The 26,870-nt window shown below is 44.9% G+C and overlaps 3 protein-coding genes across 5 annotated transcripts; 2 read left to right on the top strand and 1 right to left on the bottom strand.

Moving 5' to 3' along the window:
• Window positions 1-86: 86 nt before the first annotated feature.
• On the bottom strand, window positions 87-6,547 carry LOC118794773 (beta-galactoside-binding lectin-like). The gene is made up of 4 exons (XM_036553038.1): window positions 6,288-6,547; window positions 1,568-1,647; window positions 999-1,167; window positions 87-325 (listed from the first exon to the last, which is right to left on the bottom strand). Exons 1-4 carry the CDS (start codon window positions 6,291-6,293, stop codon window positions 179-181), a joined length of 402 nt encoding a protein of 133 aa, XP_036408931.1. The 5' UTR covers window positions 6,294-6,547; the 3' UTR covers window positions 87-178.
• A 1,675-nt stretch (window positions 6,548-8,222) lies between these two features.
• On the top strand, window positions 8,223-10,035 carry LOC118795215 (protein ALP1-like). Its single transcript, XM_036553615.1, has 3 exons — window positions 8,223-9,007; window positions 9,147-9,278; window positions 9,606-10,035. Exons 1-3 carry the CDS (start codon window positions 8,963-8,965, stop codon window positions 10,032-10,034), a joined length of 606 nt encoding a protein of 201 aa, XP_036409508.1. The 5' UTR covers window positions 8,223-8,962; the 3' UTR covers window position 10,035.
• A 2,478-nt stretch (window positions 10,036-12,513) lies between these two features.
• gtpbp1 (GTP binding protein 1) lies at window positions 12,514-25,407 on the top strand. 3 transcript variants are annotated; one of them, XM_036553166.1, is made up of 14 exons: window positions 12,514-12,686; window positions 13,308-13,507; window positions 15,465-15,576; window positions 16,457-16,637; window positions 17,333-17,681; window positions 18,206-18,329; window positions 18,795-18,909; window positions 19,168-19,312; window positions 19,767-19,949; window positions 20,172-20,307; window positions 20,526-20,704; window positions 21,011-21,175; window positions 21,984-22,034; window positions 22,987-25,407. In XM_036553166.1, the coding sequence occupies exons 2-14, from the start codon at window positions 13,316-13,318 to the stop codon at window positions 23,089-23,091; spliced, it is 2,037 nt and encodes a 678-aa protein (XP_036409059.1). In that variant the 5' UTR covers window positions 12,514-12,686; window positions 13,308-13,315; the 3' UTR covers window positions 23,092-25,407. The 3 variants fall into 3 exon arrangements, with proteins under 3 accessions (XP_036409059.1, XP_036409058.1, XP_036409060.1); XM_036553165.1 differs by having other exon boundaries at window positions 12,514-12,694; XM_036553167.1 differs by lacking the exon at window positions 21,984-22,034 and having other exon boundaries at window positions 12,514-12,694.
• The last annotated feature ends 1,463 nt before the right edge of the window (window positions 25,408-26,870 follow it).

The raw sequence follows: 26,870 nt of genomic DNA, 5'->3' as shown, positions 1-26,870 counted from the left end.
ACCTCAGATTCTACACAGGATGTTGGTGTTGCCAAAAAAGGGTTAAAAATAATGATTTCTGGATGTTGCAGATAATGGCCGGTTAGAGGGAGGCTGAACAACCATTAAGCAGCCGGAGAGGGAAGCACAGCAGCCAATCAGTAGCCAGACAGGGACCGTCGTTTCTGGCTTGATTGGTCTACTTAATTTCTATCCCATGGATCCTGGCGTCTCCTTCAAATTTTAAGTGCCTGTACTTGGTGTCGCCGGGGCGGTTGGGGAAGTGGATTACTGAGCCGTCAGACAGGGTCAGTTGGAACTCCTCGGCGTTAAAGGTGATCATTATCTGGGAGTGGAGGGGTCAAGGGCACAAAAGAAAAAGAGACAACAAAGTTAGCACGCTCACTGAGCATCTGGGACAAGACACTACGGTGCGAGACACTTCAAAGCAAGCCGATAATTTCATAACTTCAAACATAATTCAAACATAATTTTGATGTCTTTACTATTATTCAAAAATGAGGAAAAAAAGTAAAAATAAAGAAAAACCCTTCTATGACAAGGTATGTCTGAAATTTTGACCGGTACCGTACTGTCTCAGATGAGTTAATCCACAATCAGTGTGTGCTTTTTCTTTTTAATTAAGACAATAAATTACTGTGCAAGGCGATGAATAAAATTCAAAACACTTGGGTAAAAAAGGGCACAGTGAGGGAAGAGTCCATCGAACATTCACTCAGCTTGTCGGAAATGTAATTTCTGGCGTCAATATTGTGTTAGTGGGAGATTAGTAGATGATCACTGAAAGTGACGTGTGGGTACAGTCCATTGGCAACTTCAATTGATCTGAAAACAGATCACATGACTATCTGTCCAATTAGACCAGCACACACGGCACTGCCACAAAGACACCCGGAAGTTCTGGTTTAACTCTATGATAATAAAGACCGAATGGCTGGTCAACTTCTTGGCAGTTAGCCACCCGGGCTGCGTCTCCCACACAGCAAGGCAAGGCTGACCTTAAACTCCTGCCCCGGCTGGAAGGGGAAGTTGCCCCCCCTGACTTCATCGCACCAGCGCCCCCCCTGGTAGGAGTTGCAGACGATGGTGCGCTGGTCCCCGTGGGCGTCGAAGCGGGGGTTCAGGTGCAGGGCGATGTCCTGCTCATGGCCAACGTTGATGGCGAAGCTGAGAGAGACAGGGGACATTAAAAAGGGGATGTCCATCACAATGATGGAAGGCTTTTATGATGGTCAGGGAGCTGAGCTTGTAACCGGTAGGTTGTAGGTTCACATCCTGTGTGGAGCACAGCTATAACGCTCATGTGCAAGCTGCACAAATGGAAGCGTTTCAGTGAATATCCAGCCATGGTAATGGAAAATATGTCAAAGGTAAGCCATCAGCAAAGTAAATATGTTTCAATGTACAAAAGACAATACTGTGAGCAAAACAAAGCACACTTGGCAGGTATTGTTTTAGAAAAATAAAACAGTAGGGGGACTGGACTAAAAGAACAATAGATAAATAAAACAATATGCAAATACATATACAATAATGCATATACAATAAAAATGCAGCAATTACTCACTTGGTAGCGTCAGCGTTGGGGACACCCGTGATGGTCAAGGTTTGTCCCGCCTTGAAGGACATGTTGTGCACCAGAACAGCCTGTTTCAGTGAGAGATATGGAACCGTTATTCTCACAATCACAGCCACCTCCGCTTGAAGAGACTCCCAGCTCCTGCATCCGACATGGCTGCCCTCTTCATCACAGACCACTGTGCACTGCAGACCTTCATAACCGGATAATTCTTCCCTTTAATCTCGAAGTAGGTTTAAGGGTGTTTATTCATCATCATCACCATCATAATCAGGTTACAACCGCAAAAAGAATTATATAAGCATTTAAATAAATATGTGCTGACACATGCTTAGTCAAAATAATTATGATTAAAGACTGTCAGCAAAAAAAGCAGGAGTTTCATTTTGATTGTGGTATAACAGCAATAGTATTCACTGAGAAATGTTGTACAGACATCCTTCCAGACCACACAGAAGTACATAAGCGCTCCCGCTGCTAAACTCGCAGGATGCTTCAGAAGCTCCATCTGTGGTCAGAGCCACACCTTAACCCAGCTCTCAGTGTCTTTGCAGCATTTTTCCACTGGACAGAGTTTCAAACCTTTGTGGAACTGGGCCCTGTAGATTTTGGGTTGGACATCAGCCTTATTTCGTCCAAAGCTGCAAGGCAGCCCTCGCTTCCATCCACAACATCTGAAAATGTGATTTAGTGCCAAGGAACCACTGATCTGAGAACATCTGCCTCCAATAATGTTTTTTTTTTTTTCCATTTTGAAGGGTATGGCCAAAGCTTTCTATAAATCCCTGTGGTGGGCAGCTTATGCGCTTTCCTGATGATTAGGGGAGAACTAAACATATTTCGTCTCAAAATTATGGGTAGGAAAACCTGCAGTAAGACTTGAAATCATATTTTCCAGCGAGCTGCGCAGCTGGAATATGGCCCAGCCTGGACCATGGGAGAAAGGCCAACCCTGAGCTCAGATGACCCATGTTTCGACTCTGTACATGTGGCACAATCAACCACAATACGTTTCACCACAAAAAAAAAAAAAAAAATCAGTCATCCTCAGGCTTCTGTCTGCCTTTCTGACCAACAGTTTTTTTTTTCTGACACCATGGTAACTGCACACTTGACACGTGGCGTTTATCGGCAATGCGTCAATAACTAGTGAGAAGGCGAATATCGCCTTGTCAAGCGTGCATCTGAGGACGTGAACTATCAACATCCAAGACTTTAAGTGACAGGAAAGGAAGACACACAAAAAAAAAACATACTGCTACTTTTAACGATCCCCTGGACCCTAAAATAGTGTTGGCGAGCGTGGAGCCAAAGAGAGGTCTGGTAGGGGATGGAGGGGGGAGATAGGGTGACGCTGGTGAATTCTTTCCATGTGAGTCTCCCAGCCCTACTGTAAACTCGGAGCACTGACACTGGGGCTTGGCAGCAGCCCCCGGCCGATGCAGACTGCGCCTCCCAGCTAAGTGCTACATACTGCCGCTCTCTCTCGCGGGGTGATGAGAAACAGCTGGAGAAGCTGCACCCTTCGACAAGGAAACCGGGCCAGCGATTAATCTGCTCAGACTGCGCTGCGTCGGTGTCTGCGCCCCTCTAACGTGGCAGCCGAATACTCTAATGCTCCACGAATGAGTTTGCGTACATTCCGTGCACCTAAACCAATGACTTATTTATCTGCCTTTAAAATATAATGATGGAAACAACACAGGGAAGTGACAGTCTACTTTTCAGCACATCTGAGGGTGAGAACCTGTTGATGTAGCGTCTGTACCTCTCCAGGATGAAGTGTGAGTCATGGCGAGACTGAAGTGTACTAACATCATGAGAAGAATACAGATGGTGATTCTGGAAACCCCCTTGTCCTGCACATAATTTCTTTGATAAAATCTTTCGTTTTGCACTAAACAGCAAGGGTGCGTATTTAGGTTACTGCACTTATGGTACAAGGAAACAAAAGAGAGTAATGTGATTAAACACAAGGCTGTTTCCTGAGCGTAAACGAAAGGCTGGATGTGTTTCTGTTGATTGGAGAGGTAAGACAGGACTGCTGAGCTCAAGAGACTGCTGTTGAAGTCATGTTGGAAGGTCATCCTCGATGCAAATGATCAACATTAGGGTGGTACGAAACAATGAATTCAGGAACAGAAGCATGTTTAGGCCAGTGAAACATTTTCTTAAAACATCTGCATCATCAGCAGTCACTGAAAAGAGTAGCATCTGTCAAAACTTGGTAGATATACTTAACTAAAAAGTGCCTTATCTGTTAGACTGAATGTCACAGCTTCCCAAGTGGTGATAGTGGTTGTGGAACTGGCATTGTGACCGCATGGTTGCAAGCTCAGAGGGTTGCAATAGGGCACTGCTGTTGTACTCTTGTGTAATGTAGCTAGCCAAGTGTATAAATAGATTGTATTTAAGCCATCTTGGGTTAGGAAATCTACAAGACATAAAATAAACACAAAATAAACACATGTAGAGACTCAGTTCTTATTAACAGAAGAATTACTTTTGTGCTTGTGGGGCATTCCACAAAATGGGGGTAGAGTTTAACAGTGAGGGAGAGGGGAACAGAGAGACTGTGGGGCAGCAAAAGCCAACAAAAGCACAGAGCTCCATCAAAGATATCCACCATTTTGGTTTAGTTCTTTCTTTACTTCAAAATCACTCCATCTTGAAGTGTTTTCTCTTTCCGCATCTTTGCTATATCCTTTGCGCTTACCGTATGCTTTGCACTTACATGCCAATCCAGGCACACGTTTGCGATCTCACCACTACATTCAGCACTGAGGCTTGTTCACAGGTCTTTAGCCGTTACCTGTTTGTGCACCTTTCCATGCCACGTTATCAGGTGCACTGGAGTGTCTGCTACACGAAAACAACGTAAAGTTATAATGTAATCCTACACACAACAAGAGGGCCATGATACTCCAACAATTTAAACGTCTCAGTTTAATTTTTACTGCAGCGACATCCTTTTCAATCACTGACATTATTTACCCACCTATTATCACGACTGAAAATGCACATTACTACAAAAAATATTTAAGCGGTCATTAACGTGTGTTAGCTAGTTAAGTACAGAATGCACTGAAATATTTAGAGAATTCTAGACACAAGAGAAGGCACAAGAGAAGGGAAAAAAGGAAATTTTGGCACAAATGCAAACATGAAGAAACCCCTGCCAAAAATATGCAAAATACAAGAAACATGTATTAAGTTGAACTGTATGTTCTAATTAGGAAATAGGACAACGTTTTGACTTAACAATGGCCACTCCTATACTCTCACTTTTTACTGCTGTACAGGAAACAGTATCCTTCCATTCTGAGCCACACCCTTACCCACTGCATGAACATATGCACTGGTTAAGCCAGCATGAAAACTATCATTGGAGCATCAGTTAGCCATTAAAATCTCATTCGACTTAAACTTAACTGGTGAACAGTGACTGCTCATTGATTTCAGACAAGATTAAGAGCTGAATTTTGGCTCCGGCCAGAAGCTTCTGGAACTTGAAGTTAAAATAACATCACAGTCACCCACTGCTGTTCCACTACATCAGGGTAATTGGTGTGGAGCACTCACCTCGTGGTTTCTCCCTTTCATTGTAACCTACACACTATACACTAACTCACTCTGACTATAATACAATTTGCCCTGTTCCATATTAACTCTCAGACAGCTGTGTTTATTTCTGTAACCAAGACACACAGCAGCAGCAATACAAAGCTTTCATTATTCAGAATGTACAAGCCCTCAAATGGACTTAAATCACACCCAAATCACACTACTCAAACCTACTACAAATAGATTTTTTTAGAGGTTGCATTAAGAAGCATGGTATGTTTTTTTTTAATATGATTTGTGTGACATCTTTAAGAAGAATGAGCAGATAAGCTCTATTCAGCCCTCATGTTTGAAAGTTCCAGAACCAAGATACAGTACAATTCTGTGGAACGGATTTACCTGCGATACCACCCACTGAAATTGGTGAATTGATATGTAACTCCTACATTCACACAATAAAACTTGTCTGGAAACTTGACTGTGCAAAACCTTTCACTTTGGAAAATTTTAAAATGGAAGTGAAGGTCAGTCTCTGGAAAATGCACAATCACTGCATTTGAAGAGCAACTTAGATCAAAATGTAGAGATACGATATGCTGTTTGTTAAGTTTTCAAATCACCTTTAAAGCATTCCAAGCATCACCTATCGACTATATATCAACAGGTGTCCAAAAATGTTCCAATGAGCCATTAAAGCACTGATTAAGTGATACAATGACAAGGACTGCAGGAAACGCCTCCCGATACTCCCGATAAGATCAGTATAGGCTAGATGAGAAGGATATCGGTTATTCTTGTAACATGTTCATGATCTGCTTGAGTTCAGGCTGGGCGTAGTGACGTTTACCCCAAGTTGTTGGGCAGCCTGACGCTTGGGATAGTGAGCCAAATGGCACACCCTTGAATATGCCTACGTTAACGGTCTTAATATTTATGCAGCACTCATAAATACAAAAATTGCATGACTTTCGCTGTGCTTTGCAGAGATGAAACGCGGACTGTCCAGATTTAGGGATTATTTTACAGTAGTCTTTCATGTATAGTCCTTACTTTCCCCGACTTCATTGGGTGACCATCGCTGTCCTCTGAACTAGCGAATGAAAAAAATTGTATATTAAATGCAGATAACACGGGACATACTCACCGCCATCTTTGATCTTGAACTGCAGGACTTGGACAAGCAGACACTCAACTGTGCGTCTCTATTTATATTGCAAGGACTGTACTCTGAAGGGTGTGACGGCTGTATTGAGTAGCCAGTGAGAACGACCGTTACCAAATTCTGACCAATGAGTAGCAAAATACATTTATACTGATCTGGGAGGTTGCGGCTATGAGTTTCTCCTACGTTATCAAGATTAAATACTAATATCTACTTACAAATTATGGAATCAGTAACATTTTAAAGTGCCTGCGCACGCACGAAAACACGCAGAGGGAGAGTAGCGTATACACTTTTTAGAAACTGCCTAGCAGACTAATGGGAGACAAAAATAGATACGACCGTTGCCAAGGAGACTCAAAAATATTTGGTCTCCTAGATGTGCATCAATGTAAAATCTGCGGAAATAACGTTCGGACGTCCTATTCGTTTAAAAATATCACAATTACGTGCAGCTGTTTCCCCGTAGTGTCCCTTTCGAGCAGTTTGTCATGCATATTTCTTGAAAACATGAAAGCACAGCGCAAAATCGGGACACCTTCACCTATGCGTAGTGGATACCCTTTGCAGGACAGCTATCCTTGCAAAGTGATGCTTTTTTGAGTTGATGCATATTTTCATTTGAATGAGAGCAGAATGGGTCCTATGAATTTGATATCTGGGTTTCAAGAGTGCCGCGTCTTTCTCGCTTTAAATTAGGTGAACAGTAACTTCCGTACGCACCCACTGTTCAGGTGAAGGAGAGAGACGCGTTCAGCGAATTAAATAATTTAATATTTTATTAAATATTATTAACATTTATTAAATAAAAACAACGCTAGGCAGTCATCCATCAAAATGATAAAAGTGATGAGAGTCTTGATGATCTAAGATGAAACCCTTATCCAGGGTGACTTCACACATACACGCACACACACACAAAACAGTGTAATATTTGAAAGGGTAATGGAGCAGGGGTGAGGACATCACTTGGTTTGACACTCACCACGTGAAAGTGAGTGAGAGCTGGGCCAGGAAACGGAATGAGAAGTGAATCTTGAGCTTAGTCAGAGAAGACATTGTGAAGGAACTTCTGCCGTAATTAAACATACAACAAGCCATTGTAACGTTTCACACTCATTTCTTACTAGAAGCAATTCAGTTTGAACTAGTAAACTCTGAGTTATTAATAAAATGAATTCAGTTCTTGGTAGTTACAATGCCAGATCCAGATGATAATAATTTGTTCCTTAGTCGCAACGTTTTATTGTTGTAGCTGCAATTATATTCCGACGACCAGCAAATAATAGAGATATAAACATTTCAGTTTCAGGTATCAGCGGTTGAGTTTTAGTCATCTAAAATACAGTTCTTACCTGTTGCAGCTGACCATTGCTTATTACAAATCAGTCCTTACTAGCTGTAATTATAATTCAAATTCATACTATTTGACATTAATTTGCACAAAATGTGCATGTGATATTGATGCCTATAACAAAACTCAATTATTAATTGCTTCAGCTGCAATTAAAGATAAGAACAACTGATGTCTCTAGCAGCAGGTATTCACATTAAGTTCATATTTAAAGACAAAAATTGTTTTTCAAATTTCAATGACAACTTTCCATCCTTTTTATTAATTTATATGTTATATGTTTTTTTTTTTAGTTTAGTTTAATAAAATAGTGCTACCTTGAAAATGAATTTAAAACATCCAGTGTGTTTAACCTTGGGATAATGAACAGTCCTATAGACAAATAAAGGTTTTGTTGAGAATTTCTTCCTTTCAGTGGTGGCGGTTACATGCCTATAGATGTTTCATTTGCTCCAAAAAAAGCATGTCCACCCCAACTCTACCTGACTGTCAGACTGCAGTTGCCAGAGCCGCGTGGTCATTCGTGTTTTTGTTTTTAGCGCGGTGCATTGTGGTATATCAAAATGGAGGGAGGCAACGACCAAGCTCTTTCACTTGTGATGACAACGTTACTTGCATTCAACGTGCAAGTGCAGGAGCAGCACCTTCAATCGATGCTGGAAGTGCAGAACATTCACATGAGGCTAATGGACAGGCTGAGGTCGTTTAGAGCGCAGTCTGAGGCAGCGAGGAGACGGCGGCGGCGGAAGTATCGGCGACTGCAGACTGCTCTCTTGACCGAACTGATGGCGAGGACGTGTATGGAAGGGGCAACGTGCAGGCGACTGGTGTGGCAGCGTGAAGGGGGACACGGACGCGAGTTTTGGACAAAGTTCCAGGACAGCAGTGATGATAAGTGGCGAACGCATTTAAGAATGTCTCGCTCCACTTTCGAATACATCGCCGAACTGCTGCGACCAGCGCTGCAAAAGCAAAAGACCAACTTTCGCTGTCCCATCGATCACCGCACACGATTAGCGGTTGTTCTGTGGTGGTACGCGACCCCGGGCGAGTATCGCGGTGTCGCGGTCGTCTTCGGAATCGGCATCTCCACGGTGTGTTGCTTGGTGCGACAGGTGACCGCGGCGATACTGTGCACACTGCGAAAGCGTTTTATTTCACTACCCACAGGTGATCAGCTGGACGAGACAATTCGAGGATTTGAGGCACGGGGGTATCCACAGTGTGCCGGAGCTATAGACGGGATGCATATTCCAATTGTTGCTCCCAACGAAAACCCCGAAGACTATTTGAATAGAAAGGGATGGCATTCCATCGTCTTGCAAGTAGTTGTAGACCACAGATTCTGGTGAGTTTTGTAAGATCATGCAACAAAATTTTAGCTCGTTCCAGCTAATACTAGCTGGATATTAACGTTATAGCCTACCTATAGCACACATGTCCATTCAATGAGAAATGTATGTCCTACATCTTGTCTACGACTGCAGTTCCTGTCTTCCAGCTTCGTTGATATTTATGTGGATCGTCCTGGACAGACGCACGATGCTGAGGGTTTAACCAACTCCGACATCTATACCCTAGCGGAGCACAGTCAGAATGGCTATCTCTTCCCTCGGGAGGTATGAGGTTAATGATAAAACAGCTAAGCAAAGTTTAACAGCAAAGTCCACTTATACAATGCTTTCGTCCTAATGTCAGGCCTGTGCTTGCTAATGAACCAAAAATTGTATTTCTGGTAAATGTTTACATAGGATGCCACGAATTTACGCGTTTCACATTATTTAGCCTATTATATGCGTATCAGTATATGTATGAATCAAAGGTAAAGCAACTAAGTGAATGTAATGACCAGGTTTACGTTTATTCATTTAGCAGACACTTTTATCCAAATTTTGCTTGATTTTTTTGTGTGTGATTTAATTTTTGTGTGTTTTCTCTACATTCAGAAAACGCGTGTTGTCAACGAAGTCGAGATCCCGGTCCATTTGATAGGGGGGCCCGCTTATCCGCTGAAGAAGTGGCTCATGACTGGCTTCACCCACCATCCACAGCTGACAGCGGAACAGCGCTTGTTCAACTGTCGCCTCGCTTCGGCCAGGGAGTGTGCCGAGCAGGCGCTGGGACGCCTGAAAGGCCGGTGGAGGTGTCTGGCGAAGAGGAACGACGTGGCGATCGGGATAACGTCTGACATCGTCGCGGCCTGCTGCATCCTGCACAATGTCTGCGAACTGAACAACGAGGCCGTGCTCCCGGAATGGAACACGCAGGTGGACGCGAAGGAGAGTCTTGACATGCTGGATGAAAGCGAAGGACAGCGAAGCGACGGGGAAGCTTCAGCCATCCGAGAAGCTGTCACGGCACTGCTGCATGTGTGAAGCCAGGCTTGCTGAAAGTTCAGGACTTTTATTTATTTTTTTTAGTTCCTTCCTTATTTGAAGGAAGTAGATGCATACCAGAAGACCTGCGTGGGCACACTTTGAATTCTTGCATAGCAGAAATGTTTATTTTACTCAGAGTGTTTGTGAGATTGCCGTGTCCATCCCAGCACTGAATGTGAAAAGACTGATGAAAGACTTATTTAGAAAAGCAGCTTCATTTTCCATTTTAATTCTCTTCCAATGTTCTAGATTTGCTTTAGGACAGTGTTTATTTTTAATTGTTTTCTTTGGCAACTTGTGCCTACACTACAATGCATAGTTCATACCCAACTACACTTCTGATGGAGGAAAATACACATTACTGTACATTTTGGATGCAGTTTGAAAGACAGGTTTTATGAAATTACATTGTCACACTGTGTCACTCTACTTAGTGTACTTTATTCAATGCATTTTTGCATCACAACGTAGAAGGCTATTGCAAAGGCAATGACTTGTTTGCTCAAAATGAAAACCGGTCCAGAAAAATATGCAAGGCATTAAAAACAGACACACACCTTAGTAGCGTAACTGCTACTCTTATGTCCAAAAGTAACACAAGCTTTGCTTTTGCATTTCACCCGAGGGAGAACATTTTGGATCAAAGAATTTTTTAATTTGATATATTGATAGGTGGATGCACAAACATTAAACTGGCTCAATCAGCAGATCTACCAGAGACATGTCTGGTATAACAGCATACCAGTCCTGAGTTTCATTTATGCTGTCTTTTAAAAATGTAACCCACAAATAAATCAAATGTTTACTTGTTGTTTACTTGTTTAATCAAATGTTTACTTTATTATTTCTTACTTTACTTGTAAAAAATAATAAAAGGTATAAGTTGATTAACATGAAGATGACATAGTAATTCATGGTTATTGTGTTAACAATTCTGTTTTGTTGTGTGGGGTTTAAGATGACTAAATTATGGAAGTTAATGCACAGTGACACCATATACTAGAAAGTATTGTGAAGTAGCTGCTCTGATGGTATCTTAGCAGTGGGAAAGCCAGTCATATTTTTCATTCTGATGTGTGAAACAGCATAGATGTGTGTGTGTGTGTGTGTGTTTGTGTGTTGTTGCTGAGTGATGACTCAATTGCTTAAACTTGTGATCCAGTCTTTATCTCCCTCAGGATGTCTTGAGTCAGTCACAAGGCCTTTTGCTGACACGGGGAAGTGCAGCGCAAAAATATCTTTATACTGTCCCTTCTGTAGCAAATTTATTGTAAAACTGAAAAAGCACCCCAGCTCTTTTCTGCTGTGTGTAGATCATGATATAGCATTTAGTAAGTGTCACAGAGGTTTGAGAGTCAGAGTTGCCCATTCCAAGGTGTGACACTGCTGTAGTACTATTCAAAAAGAATTGTTGTATAAATGGACAAGGTTTAAAATGGAAGCTATGCAAGTTTCCCTGAATAAGAAAGTCTGGCGAGAAAATTCAAATGTAATTCAGGCATAAGAATGAACATTGAACTGGATATTTTACATTTTTATATAATCAAATAGAGCAGGCACGGCATGGGTGTGTGCTCATCAATTAATACATGTGAATTATTTCAGATGTCAAAGATTTTTAAGAATGTGATTACAAAATAGCATTGTGCCCAAAGTCAGTGAAATAAGCACAAGTTTCTTGTCTTTGTTCCAGCGTAGATCTTAATTGCTTAACTAATGTCATTAACTGGATATTAACTGGAATTAGCCATTTCTCCAGGTGTCAGTTGCTGGTTGGCATCACTATAATTCACCTCAGTATCAGCCTGAGTTGTAGAGGGAACTAAGACTAAAGTCTTTAGGTAGCTAGAAGCTACAAGTCTTTCTTGCCGGAGAGCAATTTCTTTTACTGTGTTACACTGCCACCTGGTGACAAGATACGTTATTACGTTGTAAGGGGCACATATTTTGACACATCACAACATTATGGAAAAGCCAACAAAAAAGTATCAACAGCTTGTAGTATTATATCAATTATCTTTATACGTGCCATGCTTTGAGTGACTGTCATCCTAAACCCTCATACATCACTCGAATAGGTGAAAATAAAACATGTATGTCTGATAACTTCTGTAACTAGTTATCCATTCCATTTGTTCAACGAAACTTGATTTATCCATTACACTTGTTTTGACACATATTACCCATACAATCTTCCAGGTCTCTGAGTGATGCGATTTAATTTAACAGCAGTCACTTTACACGTGTGTCAGCTTCTTGTGGTAAAGCGCAATGCCCACGTTGCCGCAGCCGATGAGACAACCACACTCTTCAGGTCCAAGTCAATTCCACATGTGCCTTCTGCTTTGGCACCATCCACCATCAGAGATTGAGGCTATAGTGTGGCATTCATAGTGCAGTCGTCACCATGGGCAAAGTCGCCCTGCCTTGCATCAGCAATGGCCCGTTCTGGTGACGTAAGCAAGCTCAGGTCAACTAAATGGCCGTGTGCGAGATGTTTGACTTGCTGGACACTCGTGAGCAGTGAACGCTAATTTTCCAAGCATTATTATGAATGTGTTTGGAACACAGACATTAATCTAGTTGTAAGGATTTCGTCTGGTCAAAGAATTAACGTGATTGTTTGAACGTGGCTACAGAAACATCACGGTGAGAAGGTCTGTATTGAAAGTGGCGCTACTGCATGGCGACGTAAAACTAGAGTAGTGTTTTATTCTTGCAGTGACCATTCAGCACACTCTCAACCGACAATTCAACACACAGCGTGTGCGCCACTTATGCATAGATGCCACGGCTGATCAGTGCATTTTTAAAAGACCAGCGCAAGCAAAAACCAATCGTGGCGCCAATTAGATGTAAAACACACACAGCGTTTAATTGAATCTTTTGGGTTTCAGTTTGAATATTTGATAAGGGGTGGTGTTCTGGTCATATCACTTGACGAGGGAGGCAATAGATATACCTTCCAAAAAGTCCGACAAGCCGCAAACAAACGCACACAACCGAAGAGTTTGCATATTTGAGAACGTTTGCTTACCTGACAGTGTGGAACTAAGTCCGAGTATTACTGTGGTATCTGAAAAGATTTATTTAGGCATTATGAAACACACAGCTAGCTGGCTAGCTACAGAGCATTAAAGTGGTTGTGAACCAATTTAAGTTCGCTAGCTAGCTGTCTGCAATTAAGTTAACGCTAGCTAGCTATTTCCATAGTACCTGGCTACATAGCTAGCTATCTAGCTAATTAGGTTCGTTGTTTTCTGCGTTAAGCTGGAGGGATGGCATCGGTGGCAGCGACCGAGTCGGGTTTAAGTCCCGGTCCTATGGCGAATGCGGACCCTCCAGTACCCGCATGCATGTTTGCTCCACAACGGGGATGCGGGGAGGACGCAGCGGGCAGAGAGTGCTGCGAGGACGGGGAGACCTTCAATGGCGACTCTGAGGATCACGGCGTAGACTTCACAAGCAAGGTAGGCCGCAACACAATTTCGCTGTGGGCTCTGGTAGTTTTTCGCGTTACGTTATCTGATAAAAAGGTTATTTATTTATTTTTTTTGCATTTACAGAGGCCAGAGTGTTACCCCATAGACGCAAATAACATTTAACTAAGTAGCTTTTTGCTAACAGTTCGCTAGCATACTATTCCGACTGATTTTACACTTCAGGCAAGTTGGTGTTTGCCACTTAGGTACTCCGCTTTTCTAAAGTTCTGAATGAGGACTTAAAAGAGGCTCGCTAGTAACTGAAATAAATGACACATGTCATGACTGTTTGGGTAAATAGCTAGGTAGATAAGATCGCATTAGCTAACAGACTAGGTTGGGGAACTCCACTGACAGTCTATATTAGCTGTTAGACAGAAAAAAATGGTTAAAATTGGCATCTTCTGTCCAGATCCCAGTGGCTTGTGATATTATTAGTTACACATAAAGTTTCTTTCGAATCTATCTGAACTGTTTTTTCCACTCCACATGGTGATAGGGTGGATAGCTGACGGCCAGTCTCGCAACTTCACAGTAACTTGCCAGATAGTTTCCTGAGTCTCGCTGTTGATAAACACAGATCAACATCGACAAGTGTCAAGGAAGTCCCTAACGCCCAAAGCTGATGAAAGAGCAGGGCAACCAGAGAAATCATTCATGCAACAGTTTTGCAGAGAAATGAGGAGGTAACAAGTGGCAAGCTCTTACGTTTACATCCGTTTATAACAAGAGTGTCATGTTTTAACTCAATCAGAAGCACTGTCATCCTCATCAGAGGTAGTGACAAAATGCCTGGAGTGTGGTTTTTAATACCATAATCAGTATTGCTGTGTTGCGTGGCATGCCTTTATATGAAAACATTACTGTGGAAGATCGTTCGAGTGTCCTTTGCTTTTAAATGGTTCACTGCAGTGTATTATGGGAAGTGCTTCTGTTTGATTGTACCTGTGTACTGAATTGCATTCGGAGAAATGATTCATTGTGAAAGCACTATGCTGCTATTTAATTGGTAGGAGGAATTTAACCCAGGATAATTGGTTGGAACAGAACTGTGTGTGTTTACAGTGGATCTGCAGGACCTGAGTTCAGCATGTTTAATTTGCACTACTGTTCGGCTGGTGCGTATACATCTGAAGGTGTACATGAGGTTGGTTTCTGGTGTCTATACCAAAGGATTGGTACAAATCTCATTTCACCAACAGCTCCATCAACAGTCCAGGATGGTGTACAGTAGGCTAGTGAAAGGAACGATGACTTCTTTCTCCTACATGTCACACTTTTATCCATTTCTATAACTGGATTCTTGTCCAAGGAAACCACAGCAGTGCCTGACCTTGGTAGTGAACCTGTGGTCTCCTGGTCGTGAGACGGTTTCTTTAAGTTCTGGAAGGCCTGCAGTGTTGCAGTGCAGTGTTCATGTGTATGTCTCTGAGGGTCGTGGGAAGGTTGACCGCCTTGACATCTGGCTGGCTTTTTTCCCAGACAGCCTTCTAGCACAGATCGCAAACCAAAGTTCCCCTGCAATGGTTCATTTATGGTAGTCACAGGTGTTTTGTTGTGTTTCCATTCCATACAGGATACATTCAGTCTGACTCCCATAGTGCTTTCTCTTTCAGTAGTTAAGTATCTTATTTTAAAATTTTTGCATGGGTTTACTGGTCACTGAAATGATCAAAAAAAGTGTGAGAATAAAAATATATACATATACTTGTTTGGGATACAGTACCACAGCAGATAGATTGAACACCCCCAAATTAGTATGGCAAAGGATACTGGGGTATCACCTGTTGCCTTGCTAAATACTTTCTGAGAAATATCTGTGTGTTTCAGTGTAGGTGCCAAGAGTCTAGTATGAAGCATAGAGCCCAGTGTAACAGTACTTCAGTGACCTCTCCAGTGCGTCAGAGCCGTGAATAACCCTTTCCCTCTCCCACTCCCTCTGCAGTTAGCTCTTGTCAGCCCCAACGGAGAGCAGTATGACTCGTTACTACGGCAACTGAGAGAGCGCATGGAGGAGGGCTGTGGGGAGACCATCTACGTTGTGGGAGTGGGCTCAGGTAGGAGGTGGGCTCTCTTCTCTTCTCTGTCTTACCTGGATCAGCCAGCTGTTACAGCCAGCAGGGGGCAGTGTGCGGATGAGAATGTGCTCCATCTCCTCTGGGTGGGTTCATGCATGATTCATCTGCTGTTGGCCTCTTTCATCAGTCCCCTCACTTCCACTTCTGCTTCTAGGGGTTATACTGTATGCACAGTTTTGGAAATAACGCAATCACAATTTAAGAGATGTGTGTTAATATGAATTCTGACATCGTTCTAGAGCAATGGACCAGTATCTGTTGTTACCAGCATTCTTTTCCCTTGCCATTGCGTAGCTCAGAGTGCCATTGTGAAGAAGCTTTTGGCCACAAGCTCTGGGTGTTTGTGAGATTTGCAATTTCTGTAGTATTGGAGTAGTACTACTGTGTTGACAGTCTCAAGTCTGTGCAGTACTGCCTTTTCTCTCTGGCATTAAAATCGAACAGAAATGTCTAATGAGTCATCACTCACCCAGCACTTCTGTTTTACCTGACATTCATTGAGGGAACCTAGCCAGGCTCTTCTAGTGTCAGCTTTGGAGTTTTAGGATTTCTGATTTTGCTAGGTTAGGCATGTCCTGTCTGCTTAACAGCCTGTGTTAAATCAGGGTAAGTTCACTGTTGTAGCTCTCTGTGCAGTTTTCTTTTATCACCTGAAAAATCTGGTTCAGAATTACAAAAGGCTTGCTGGGGGAAGCAGGGTCCCTTTGAGTTCAGTGGCTGGTAACAGGAGAGGGCTAGATGCCAGCCCTGGTGTGTGTTGCTGGTAACCTGTATGTGTGAGCTTGTCATACGGTTAACAGTGTCAGTCATGGCTGTGGAGCGTGTCAGTCAGTGTGCACGACTGCGCCCTCTCTCGCAGACGGGGGTGACTACGGCCTGAACGAGGGGGACATGGAGGCGTCGGTGGCCACCCTGCGGTCCATGAGCGAGCAGCTGGAGGCCGACCTCATCTTGCTTCGCGAGCGGACGGAGGCGGGGGGCCGCGTCCGAGACTACCTCATCCGCCGCCGCGTGGGCGAGACGGACTTCCTGGAGGTCAGGTGAGGAAGAGGAAGAGGAGGAGCGGGGTAGCATGGTCCAGCGGGAGGCTCATGCACACAGGGAAATCCTGTTACTTTAGCTGCTCGTGAGCCTGAAGCAACCATGCCCTCTAGAGGCGAGACAGGGGAGGACAGTGCCATGTCTATGGGGCGGCAGTGTAGCATAGTGGTTAAGGAGCAGGACTTGTAACTGAAAGGTTGCCAGTTCGATCCCCGCTGGGACATTGCTGCTGTACCCTTGGGCAAGGTACTTAACCCACAATTGCCTCAGTAAATATCCATATATAAATGGTATAAATGGATAACATTGTAAAATACTGTAACCTGTGTAAGTCGCTTTGGATAAAAGCGTCTGCCAAATGAATAAATGTAAATGTAAATGTAAAAGCCCTTTATACTGCTCCTGTTAAACTGTGGAATACCCTTGGAGTGTGAGTTCTATCTGGGAATAGGTCAGAGGTATGCACTGTCTGTCTGTCGGATTAAACAAAGACATGAAACCAAGCCCTCTGTCTTTCCTCTGTTTCCTGTGTATATCTGTCTGTCCGTCTGTATCCCCCTCTCCTATTACTTCCTCCTTTCCTCCTGGGCCTCCTCCACCTCCCTTTTTCCCATCTGGTCCTTCATTTTGCTGTCTCTCTGTCTCCCTTCTGTCTCTCCCTCTTCTTTTCTCTCTCCCCGTTCTCGGCCTTCAGGGTGGCGGTGGTGGGGAATGTGGACGCTGGGAAGAGCACCCTCCTGGGTGTGTTGACCCACGGCGAGCTGGACAACGGCCGCGGCTTCGCCCGGCAGAAGCTGTTCCGCCACAAGCACGAGATGGAGAGCGGCCGCACCAGCAGTGTGGGTAACGACATCCTGGGCTTCGACCAGGAGGGCCAGGTGGTCAACAAGCCCGACAGCCACGGCGGCAGCCTGGACTGGACCAAGATCTGCGAGAAGTCCTCCAAGGTCATCACCTTCATCGACCTGGCCGGGCACGAGAAGTATCTGAAGACCACGGTGTTCGGCATGACGGGCCACCTGCCAGACTTCTGCATGCTGATGGTGAGGGGGGCGGGGGCGTGGAGGGACAGATGCTTTTAATGGTTTTAGGGGTGGATATACTTGATCTACAGCAAATATCTAGTGATTATAAATGTGTTCTAAAATGTCTGCCCTTTTGGGATGAAAGTTTAATACAGTATTATTGGAAATTTGCAGTGGTCCTGGATCTGTTTGTTCCTCTCTTCTCCTATTTCGTCTCTTTTTACCTCTCATTCTGTTTCCACTCCTTCCATTCTGTCTCTGCACCTCCCCCCCCCCCCCCCCCACCCTGTCTCTGCACCCCCCCACCCTGTCTCTGTACCCCCCCACCCTGTCTCTGCCCCCCCCTCACCCTGTCTCTGTACCCCCCCCCCCACCCTGTCTCTGCACCCCCCCAATCTGTCTCTGCACCCCCCACCCTGTCTGTGCACCCCCCCCCTTCTCTGCACCCCCCCACGCTGTCTCTGCATCCCCTCCCTCTCTCCCCTCCTGTTTCATCGTTCTCCATCTCCTGTTTTTTTCTCCCCTCCCTCCTCTCTTCACAGGTGGGCAGTAATGCGGGAATTGTGGGTATGACGAAAGAGCACCTTGGCCTTGCGCTGGCTCTCAACGTGCCGGTCTTTGTGGTGGTCACTAAGATCGACATGTGTCCAGCCAACATCCTGCAAGGTGAGGGGAGGGAAGAGCATCACACCAGGATCGCTTCACAAAAATGACCCCATTCACTCATCAACACTGCAGTCAAAAGCATTCCCTTATTCACTCTGTCACTACAGTTAAAGTGTTCTGAACCTGACCGTGTTATGTTCAAAAGTAAAATCATTCCATTCAGAGTGGTGTATATTGGGCTGTGCTGTCTGCTCCAGTATAAACTTCTTAGCCTGTTGGGCCTTTGATGTGTGAATCTGATCAAACACATACCCACGAAAGAGTCTTTGCAGCCGGATTAGCTAAGGATATTTCTCTCACGCTAGTCGTTTGGACAAACAGTGAGAGGCTTTTCAAATGGGCTGTAAAGTCTGAGCGATAAGCCGTTTGAGTGAACTTTAGTGAGCGGTAGATGGCGGTGCTGTAGATGGTACTGGTGATTGGTGAGGCTGAGGGAGTCTCCTGTGTGATCCCCATGTGTGACAGAGACCCTGAAGCTGTTACAGAGGCTACTCAAGTCCCCGGGTTGCAGGAAGATCCCCGTGCTGGTACAGAACAAAGATGACGTCATCGTCACCGCCTCCAACTTCAGCTCCGAGAGGTGTGGTCATACCCCGTCGCGCCCATTCTACCAGACTGTCCATGTGTTTACACCTTAGGTGCTTCTGCACCAAAGGACCAAGTGCTGTTTACACATGGTTTTGCTAAGACTCCAGCCTTTTTGCAGAGTTCTTTTCCTGAATTAATCATATCGCCATGTATGAAAAGAATCGCTCTGTGGTATTGATGACTGTTCCGTGTGTGTGTGCGTGTGCGCGCGTGCGTGTGTCCATGCGTGTGTGTGCGCGCGCGAACGCAGGATGTGTCCCATCTTCCAGATCTCCAACGTGACGGGGGAGAACATGGACCTGCTCAAAATGTTCCTCAACCTGCTGTGCTCCAGGACGTCCTACAGCGACGAGGAGCCGGCCGAGTTCCAAATCGATGACACCTACTCTGTACCAGTGGGTCTGACACATGCATACACAGGCACCTTTGCACACGTGAACACACATACACACACACTGTCTGAGGGATGTGCTATTTCTGAGCATGTGCAGCTCATTCCCACAGTATTGCCAACTACAGAACAGCATGTGACCAGAATGTTGCCTCTTTAAATGTTGATCCTTTTTTTTTTTTTTTAAGATTGAAGCCACAAAGGGGTAGTACTGGTGAGAATAGTATATGCAGTTTAGGTTTAGTATCCAGCAACCTCCGCATTTCAGTGTCTGTCAATCCAGTGTCTCTAGATCTGGTAAGACAAAACAGTTAAGATGGCAGCACAGCCTTGCCTACACTTTCATATTTACACATGCCGGACAGGAATGCATTTAATAAGATCCTGTTGAGCACGGATTTGTGTACTAAACCCTCAATTCAGTTCTTGTTGACAGTACTTATTCCTGTGTCTGTCAGGGTGTGGGCACAGTGGTGTCAGGAACTACGTTACGTGGATTGATACGACTGAATGACACGATGCTCCTCGGCCCTGATCCGCTCGGCAGCTTCATCCCCATCGCCGTCAAATCCATCCACCGCAAGAGGATGCCAGTGAAGGAAGTGAGGGGCGGACAGACGGCATCCTTCGCCCTCAAGAAGGTCAGCACTCCTGGCCCTCTGGGACAGCACATGGCCACGCTGCTGACCTGTTGGCTCTGCCGAAATGAGTCCGCTAACAGGCCTCCGTGGTGGATGCCGGTTCCTATCTTTAAACGAGTTGGCAGCGATGCATTTTTTGTGCACGTGTGTGTGTGTGTGTGTGCGTGTGTGCACATGTGGGTATTCATCCTTGGTTTCCCACCTTCTCTTGCCCCCGTTCAGATCAAGCGCTCCTCCATCAGGAAAGGCATGGTGATGGTGTCACCCAAGCTCAACCCACAGGCATCCTGGGAGTTTGAGGCCGAGATCCTGGTGCTGCACCATCCCACCACCATCTCACCTAGATACCAGGCCATGGGTGAGTCTGATGAATACACACGCAAAGACGCACACGACACACACCAGGGCGTCTGACATGCCACCCCACCATGTGTCGTGTGTTGTAGGTGAGGGTGGAGCAGAGGGTGGGGCTGCTGTCTGTAGTTCTGCCAGCTCCTCCGTTGTTTGGGGCACTTAAGGGCCTCTCTGAATCTCGGAATCGCCTCCCGATTGGTTGACGCTCTTTTTTCCCTGCAGTTCACTGCGGAAGCATCCGGCAAACGGCCACCATCCTGACCATGAACAGGGACTGCCTCCGCACGGGGGACAAGGCCACCGTGCACTTCCGCTTCATCAAGACCCCCGAGTACCTGCACACGGAGCAGAGGCTGGTGTTCAGGGAGGGCCGGACCAAGGCCGTGGGCACCATCACCAAGGTCAGGGCCGGGAAAACACAGGGGGCCAGTGTTTAGCTCGGGTTCGAGTGTATGTGGGAGGTACCTGCATTCATAGCAGGGCCCTGTCTTAAGGGCAGGCAGGACTGAACCCTGGTTAGTTAAGGGGATAAGTGCAGATCGATTCTTCCCCAAAGCACTGACTGTGGGTCAGTCTTACCTCTTATTACATAGAGGTAAGACTGAGCTTTGTGTGTTGGGTAATCTGATCCTGGAGCAGTTGCTGGGGTGCACGTTTAGGTTTTCTTTGTTAATTTTTTGCCTCTTGTTGGTTGAATGCTCCTTCAGCTGCTGCAGTCGACCAATAACCTGCCATCTAACGCCAAGCCCCCGCAAATCAAAATGCAGTCCACAAAGAAAGCTCTGCCTCGCCGGGACGACGGATCGGCGGCAGCCAATGAGGAAGCAGCATCCACAGGGCGGCCGGCCAGTCCACACACAGCACAAATACAGGTGAGAGGGAGGTAGGGTTTCTGGGGCAAGTGCCAGCAGTATTACCACATTAGAGAGAAAAGAACTGGCACTTGGTGGTAGATCGGCTTTCTTGGCAGAGGTTGAGGGCGAGCTCTCGCCTTGCGAGTAGCCAGTAGCAATTCTTGGAATTTCTATGGAGCGGAAAGGTCATTGCTTTCGCGCTTATTGTCCTGACAACCATGCTCTAATTTAACCACAGTGCACTGTGCCAGTGTAATGAACTTTTGGGAGGACTTTGTCAGCTAGTCGAAGCGTGTAGAGGAGAAAAGTTTGTTGGCAGAACTGCAGCATAATTGTCTGTGTTGGAGCAGGATTGAAGAATACGAGGGCCGTGTGGGGGCACACGTTAGATGCTCCTGCCTCTGTGTTTATTCCAGCGCATGTGTAGATTAGGCTGAGTCAGCACTCATCCGTGAAAACCTGACTGTGTACCGCCAGCTGATTTTCCTCTGCTTTCATTCCTGCTGTTTCCAATCTGCCAGTTAATCTCTCCATTTCTCTTGCTGCCTCCCTCTCTCCATCCCGTCACTCCCTCTCTTTACTTTCGTTTAACCTGAATGCTTCCCACACTCATCCAACCTCCTCACACATCCTTTTCCACCTCTTGTGTTCTTTTTTTCTCCCTTCCTTTTCCTTTCTAAACGACTCCTTGCTTCATTTGATTACTCTTCTGGTTGTCCAATTTACCTCCTCTCCCTCCGCACCACATCCTTTTGCTTCCCTTTTTTACTCCTGCGGTCACTCACTCCCCCCCCACCCGTTGCTTTCTTGTGTCTCGCTGCGTTAGCCGGTGGGGGAGGAAGACTCGGAGGGTCAAGACGGCAACAAAGAGAACAAGGTAAAAGAAGAGAACTACGGCACTGCTCAGAGACCGGGGGTACCCTGGCGAATCTGTGCCTGTGCCTTTTGGCCATGCAGCCACCCGTAGAGGCCTCCCTTACAGGAAAAATAGGATCCCTTTGCAAATACGTTTCCATCGTCTACCGTTTGCCATCCACAGGATATGGCCCGTAGCCAGTAGCTTTTACTGCTGTATAAAGTTCTGTCTTCGTAGCGACAACACTCTGTTGTAGTAGTAAAGGGCGTGGCTCATAACTGAAAGGTTGCTGGTTCGATTCCCCGCTAGGAGACTTCTGTTGTACCCTTAAGCAAAGAACTTAACCCACAGTTGCATCTGTACATATCCAGATGTATAAATGGATAAAATTGTAACCTACGTAATTTGCTCTGGATAAGAGCGTTTGCTAAATGACAATAACATAAAGTAACTGTAATGTAGACTCGCCTTTCCTGAAAACGGTGAAGAAGCAGCCACGGATCGTACGTCGCCTTTTTGGCCCAGAGTTTGATGAACAAACGGAGCAACTAATGCACAATTTAAATTCTAAGCAGCTCTGTTCCGCTGATCGATGTTTGGACAGCAGGCTAGGCCAATATTTGGCTCGGGCTGCTCATTTTCTTCCGGCGGTGTTTACTTAAATGATACAACGGGCAGCCGTCAGTTCCACCTTGACCTTGATGGCCCTGAGGGTAGGACTGCAGGCCGGTGCCGCCCGAGTGACTGAAGAGTGCCCTTCTCTTCACGCCTGTTGATATGGCTCAGTGCTTTGCATGTCAGCCTGTGTGGATGGACTGTGGTTTGTGATAGTGAAATACGGTATGTGAACGGGCAGTGGGTGGGCCTTCTCTGTGGCTGTAGTATGCAGAAGGCCCCCCCTGTGGGAGTGCGTGTTAGCCTGAGGATTTCATCCCGAAGTTCACTGCGTTCTCTCCGTCTCTTCCTCTCGCAGCCAAAGTCCGGAGGAGGGGGCAGGAGACGCGGCGGCCAGCGGCACAAAGGAAAATCTCTGAGCAGCTCAACAGCTACCCACTCGGGTGGAGGTGGGAGCTGTTAAAACCCCCCCCAACTCCCTCCATCCCCTCTTTTTTTCTGTTGCCCTCTCCTTAAGTACTGAGTCTAAAGCAGGACTAGGTTAATGCCCCCTACCTTACGCCGATTGTGTAGATTGTATGGTGTAGACGGGTGCAGAACTTGGTTCAGAATGGGTTGTACCATTTCTCCTCAGAGCGGGGGGGGTTCCCCCACAGTGATCAGGAATGTTGGCCTCTGCTCGGTGAGCAGTACTGCTGCTTAGTTTTCGCTCTCTCCTGTTTTGTTCCTTAATTGTTCTGACCGCCTGTACCGCTCATCAGTGCTGTGGGGGGTGTCCAGCCATGGACGAGCACGCACTGCTGTCCTCAGATCGTGCTGTCGTTCAAAGGTGTGTTTGTAAATCAGTGTGTTAGAAGTTACTTGAAGTTATGCGTTATAGTTGCTGACCACTTTACGGCAATTGCAGCCGATTTGCCAGTTGCTTTACAGCTCTCAGGTCAAGCGCATGGTTGTCCATCTGCATGGTTCTGTGTGGTCTGGTCGTTCACTATGAGAAGGCCCCACTTTTAAAAGCCACCCCATATTAGGGTGGAAGGTTCAGGAAAACAGAAGACTACAGGTTTGAATCCAGGGCCGGGCATTGCTGTTGTACCCCTGAGCAAGGAAGGTACTTAACTTAAATAGCTTCAGTAAGTATTACTGATGTACATTTTTTCGTTCAAATATTGTTTGAACAAAAAATTGAACATTGAACACTACATTTTTTTCCCCTCAAGAAGTTTAATGAAGCTCCAGATCATTCAGTAAATTTATGTGGGTTCATAGGCTCTTCAACATGAATTTTTTTTGTTAATAAACAAGCATTTCAAGACTGACCCATGTAATGGTGGAATACTCAGTCTCATGTGAAGTATGAGCCATGGAAGTCACCATGAATAAGGGCCAGTCAAAGCTCAAGCACCCAGACAGATGCCCTGATCCCCTTTCAACCTAGTCCTGCTTTTACACACTCTGCTTTGGTAGCATTCATGTTTTAATTTAAAGGAAAGAAAGCAAGGAATCTCACTGAAACAAAAAAACTGAACATTAATCCCTCCCCGTCATTCATCCTCTCACTCAGTTTCAACGATGCCGATTGACTACCAGTTTATGAAGCTGTAGAAAAAGCGCAACCCTGGGAAAGATCATTGGAACAGATCACTGTTCTCTGTGAAACAATGATTAATGACAGGTCTGCGATTACAAGCATTAAGCTGCACTAAGGGTGGGACACAATGGTCACACCTGTTTATCACATACACGGATTGCTTCTGTGAGCCAGTGGTGTTCTGGAGGGCCGTTTACATTATGTACAGGTACTTGTGTAGGCATGCTAAAAAGTACAGTAGTCTCTGATAACTGAGTTGACAGTAGAGCTTAGTAATACAGGGAATGAGCTGTGTTCTGCCTCTTCTCCACATTCAGTAGGTTTAATTACTGACAGCAATGCATCTGTTTTACTGGCTACCGAGGGTTTAAAGAGCTGATTTAACCCAGCGTAACTGGCAAGGAAGGTGGTGTGTGAACTGGGGAAGGACCTTGCCCAGAACCTTAGGTCCCTGCTGTTCTGATCGCCCCGATTCCCTATTCCTCTCCCTTTTTCAGCCAAACTGGTTCCACAGATTCAGCCTTCTGTAGAAGCTTGCGAGTTCCATTTCATATTTCAAATGCATTCAGTAACTTGGATGCCTCTTTAAACTCAGCTAAGCTACTGATGCACTGTGACCTTTTCTTCCTCTGTTTGCCAAAATAGACAGTGTATAAATCACAGTTGTCACTCCATATGGGGCATACCTGATAATCATGGATCATGGACAATAACTTTATCACCAAACACAGATGTCTTAAAGGTTGTGAGAATACCAAAAGTCAGGCCAGCTGTTTGGAATGAGTGTTTTTTTCTTTGCACACAATACGGTGACTGGTAGGCCAAGCATATGAAAGTTAAATATTCACATTAAAGAGGAGAAAAATATGCTGTGCAAATGTTTGGAAAGACAAGGGAGATGCAGGGTTATAGATAACTAAAGTGTTAAAACTATTTGAAATATGTTTTCTATGCTCATTTTTATTTGGTTGTTTTATTTCAGAAAAAATACTGTAGGTTAAGGATTTCTTAAGGAAGAAATTACCTGAAATGGAAATGCCAGGAACCTCTTAAATTACAGTAGTGCATGACCTTTTTTGTTGTTGAGAAACAAAATGAAGAGTCCATGTATGTAAAAACACGAGAAAAAAATGCCATTAAGGAAGGTTGTGTTGTACACCCTTTTAAATAAAGTTTTATTAAGGTCCAGCAGCTGGGGTTACTGAATGTTCTATACTGTCTGTATAGGTCTGGAACTAGAAAAACTTTGGTCTATTTAAAAGGTCCTTGCGATTATCTTTAATCAAAATTCCATTTCAATGTTCAGTGTTTTGGTCGTCCGTTGAACAAAATCACCTTCCAGAATGTTTTCCTTTCAGAACTTACATTTCTATAGTGTGTTGTAATTTAAGAGCACAGCAAGGTTATGTTTTTACAGATATAGAGCTTTATTTTTTTTTTCTTACTGTACACTGAAGTGGATATCTCTGAAAGCCCTATGGGTTCTCTTGGTCACTTTCAACCATCTCAGACCAAAGGGGAAAAGGGTTTGAATGGTCAAATGGCTCGGTGTTTAGACGTGGGACAGAGGCATTCCACCAACAGAACCTCTCTCCCCGAGGAGCTCCACACTCCACTCAAACACTTCTGCTGAAACTTCCCACGCAAGTGGATCGTTACATTTCAAAATTCATATACATGTGCAGAAACATGGATATAATTTAACACAAACCTTCATATTTTGACATCGTCTGACTACAGACACCAATATGTGTTACTCAAGTGTAATAGACAGTTTGCCAACTTCTCTCCCTCGCGTTACATTGTGGGTAGTTGAATGCGGTTGGGATGGGGACGCAGACCTCCCAAGAGCACGTGCGGTTGTACATTTCCAGTGACGAGGCAGAGAAGATGAGGTCGAAAAGCACATTCATCGTTCCACCTCCTGTCCTGAGGTTCCGTGAACGTTTCTTCAGGGCTGTGCTACAGTGTTAACACAAAGCAGCCGCTATGTATCCAACTGAAGTTGAATATACAAATCCAAAAAAAGAAAAAATACAGCATTCTTGTAAGATGATGGCCGCAGAACATTATATGTTCTGCCTGGTGCCAGATGTCTGTACAGCAGCGGTCACAAAGACAGTTTATTGACTGGTCAAGGTAAAGTCACCTGCATTAGTGTCCACACCAACAGGTCTCACGAAAGTTGAAATCATACTGCCGAGTGAGAAAGAAGTCACAAACAACGCAAAAAGAAAAGAAAATACTTCATGAAACAGTCCTGGCTACTTACTGCCAAGGGTAATGCAGCAAGCAACATCATTTAGGTATGACCTTTCAGAGTACCTCTGTGGGCTGCACTGAAATTTTAGTGCAGGTTTTATATGTAAAAAGCTTCACCTGCGGACTGAGATACACTGATGGAATGCTGACAGATTAAACACAAGTTTGCAGCGGGACATTGTTTATAATCAGACTGGGCTGTGCTGCAGATCTGATACTTCCTCCTTGAGCTGTGTCATCAAGCATGAAGTTGAAGGCTCTCCGTTTATAGATGGTTGTAAGAAATACTGTGTCTCTTGGTGGAGAAAGTGAAGAAGGCTTCAGTCACTACAGAGAACATGGAACGCAAGAAGAGCAGCCATCATGTGTCACCGTCTAACGGCGCCCTGCCC

This window comes from Megalops cyprinoides, chromosome 19 (assembly GCF_013368585.1).
Source record: "Megalops cyprinoides isolate fMegCyp1 chromosome 19, fMegCyp1.pri, whole genome shotgun sequence".
Lineage (NCBI taxonomy): Eukaryota > Metazoa > Chordata > Actinopteri > Elopiformes > Megalopidae > Megalops > Megalops cyprinoides.
This window is presented reverse-complemented; position numbering and strand designations above follow the sequence as displayed.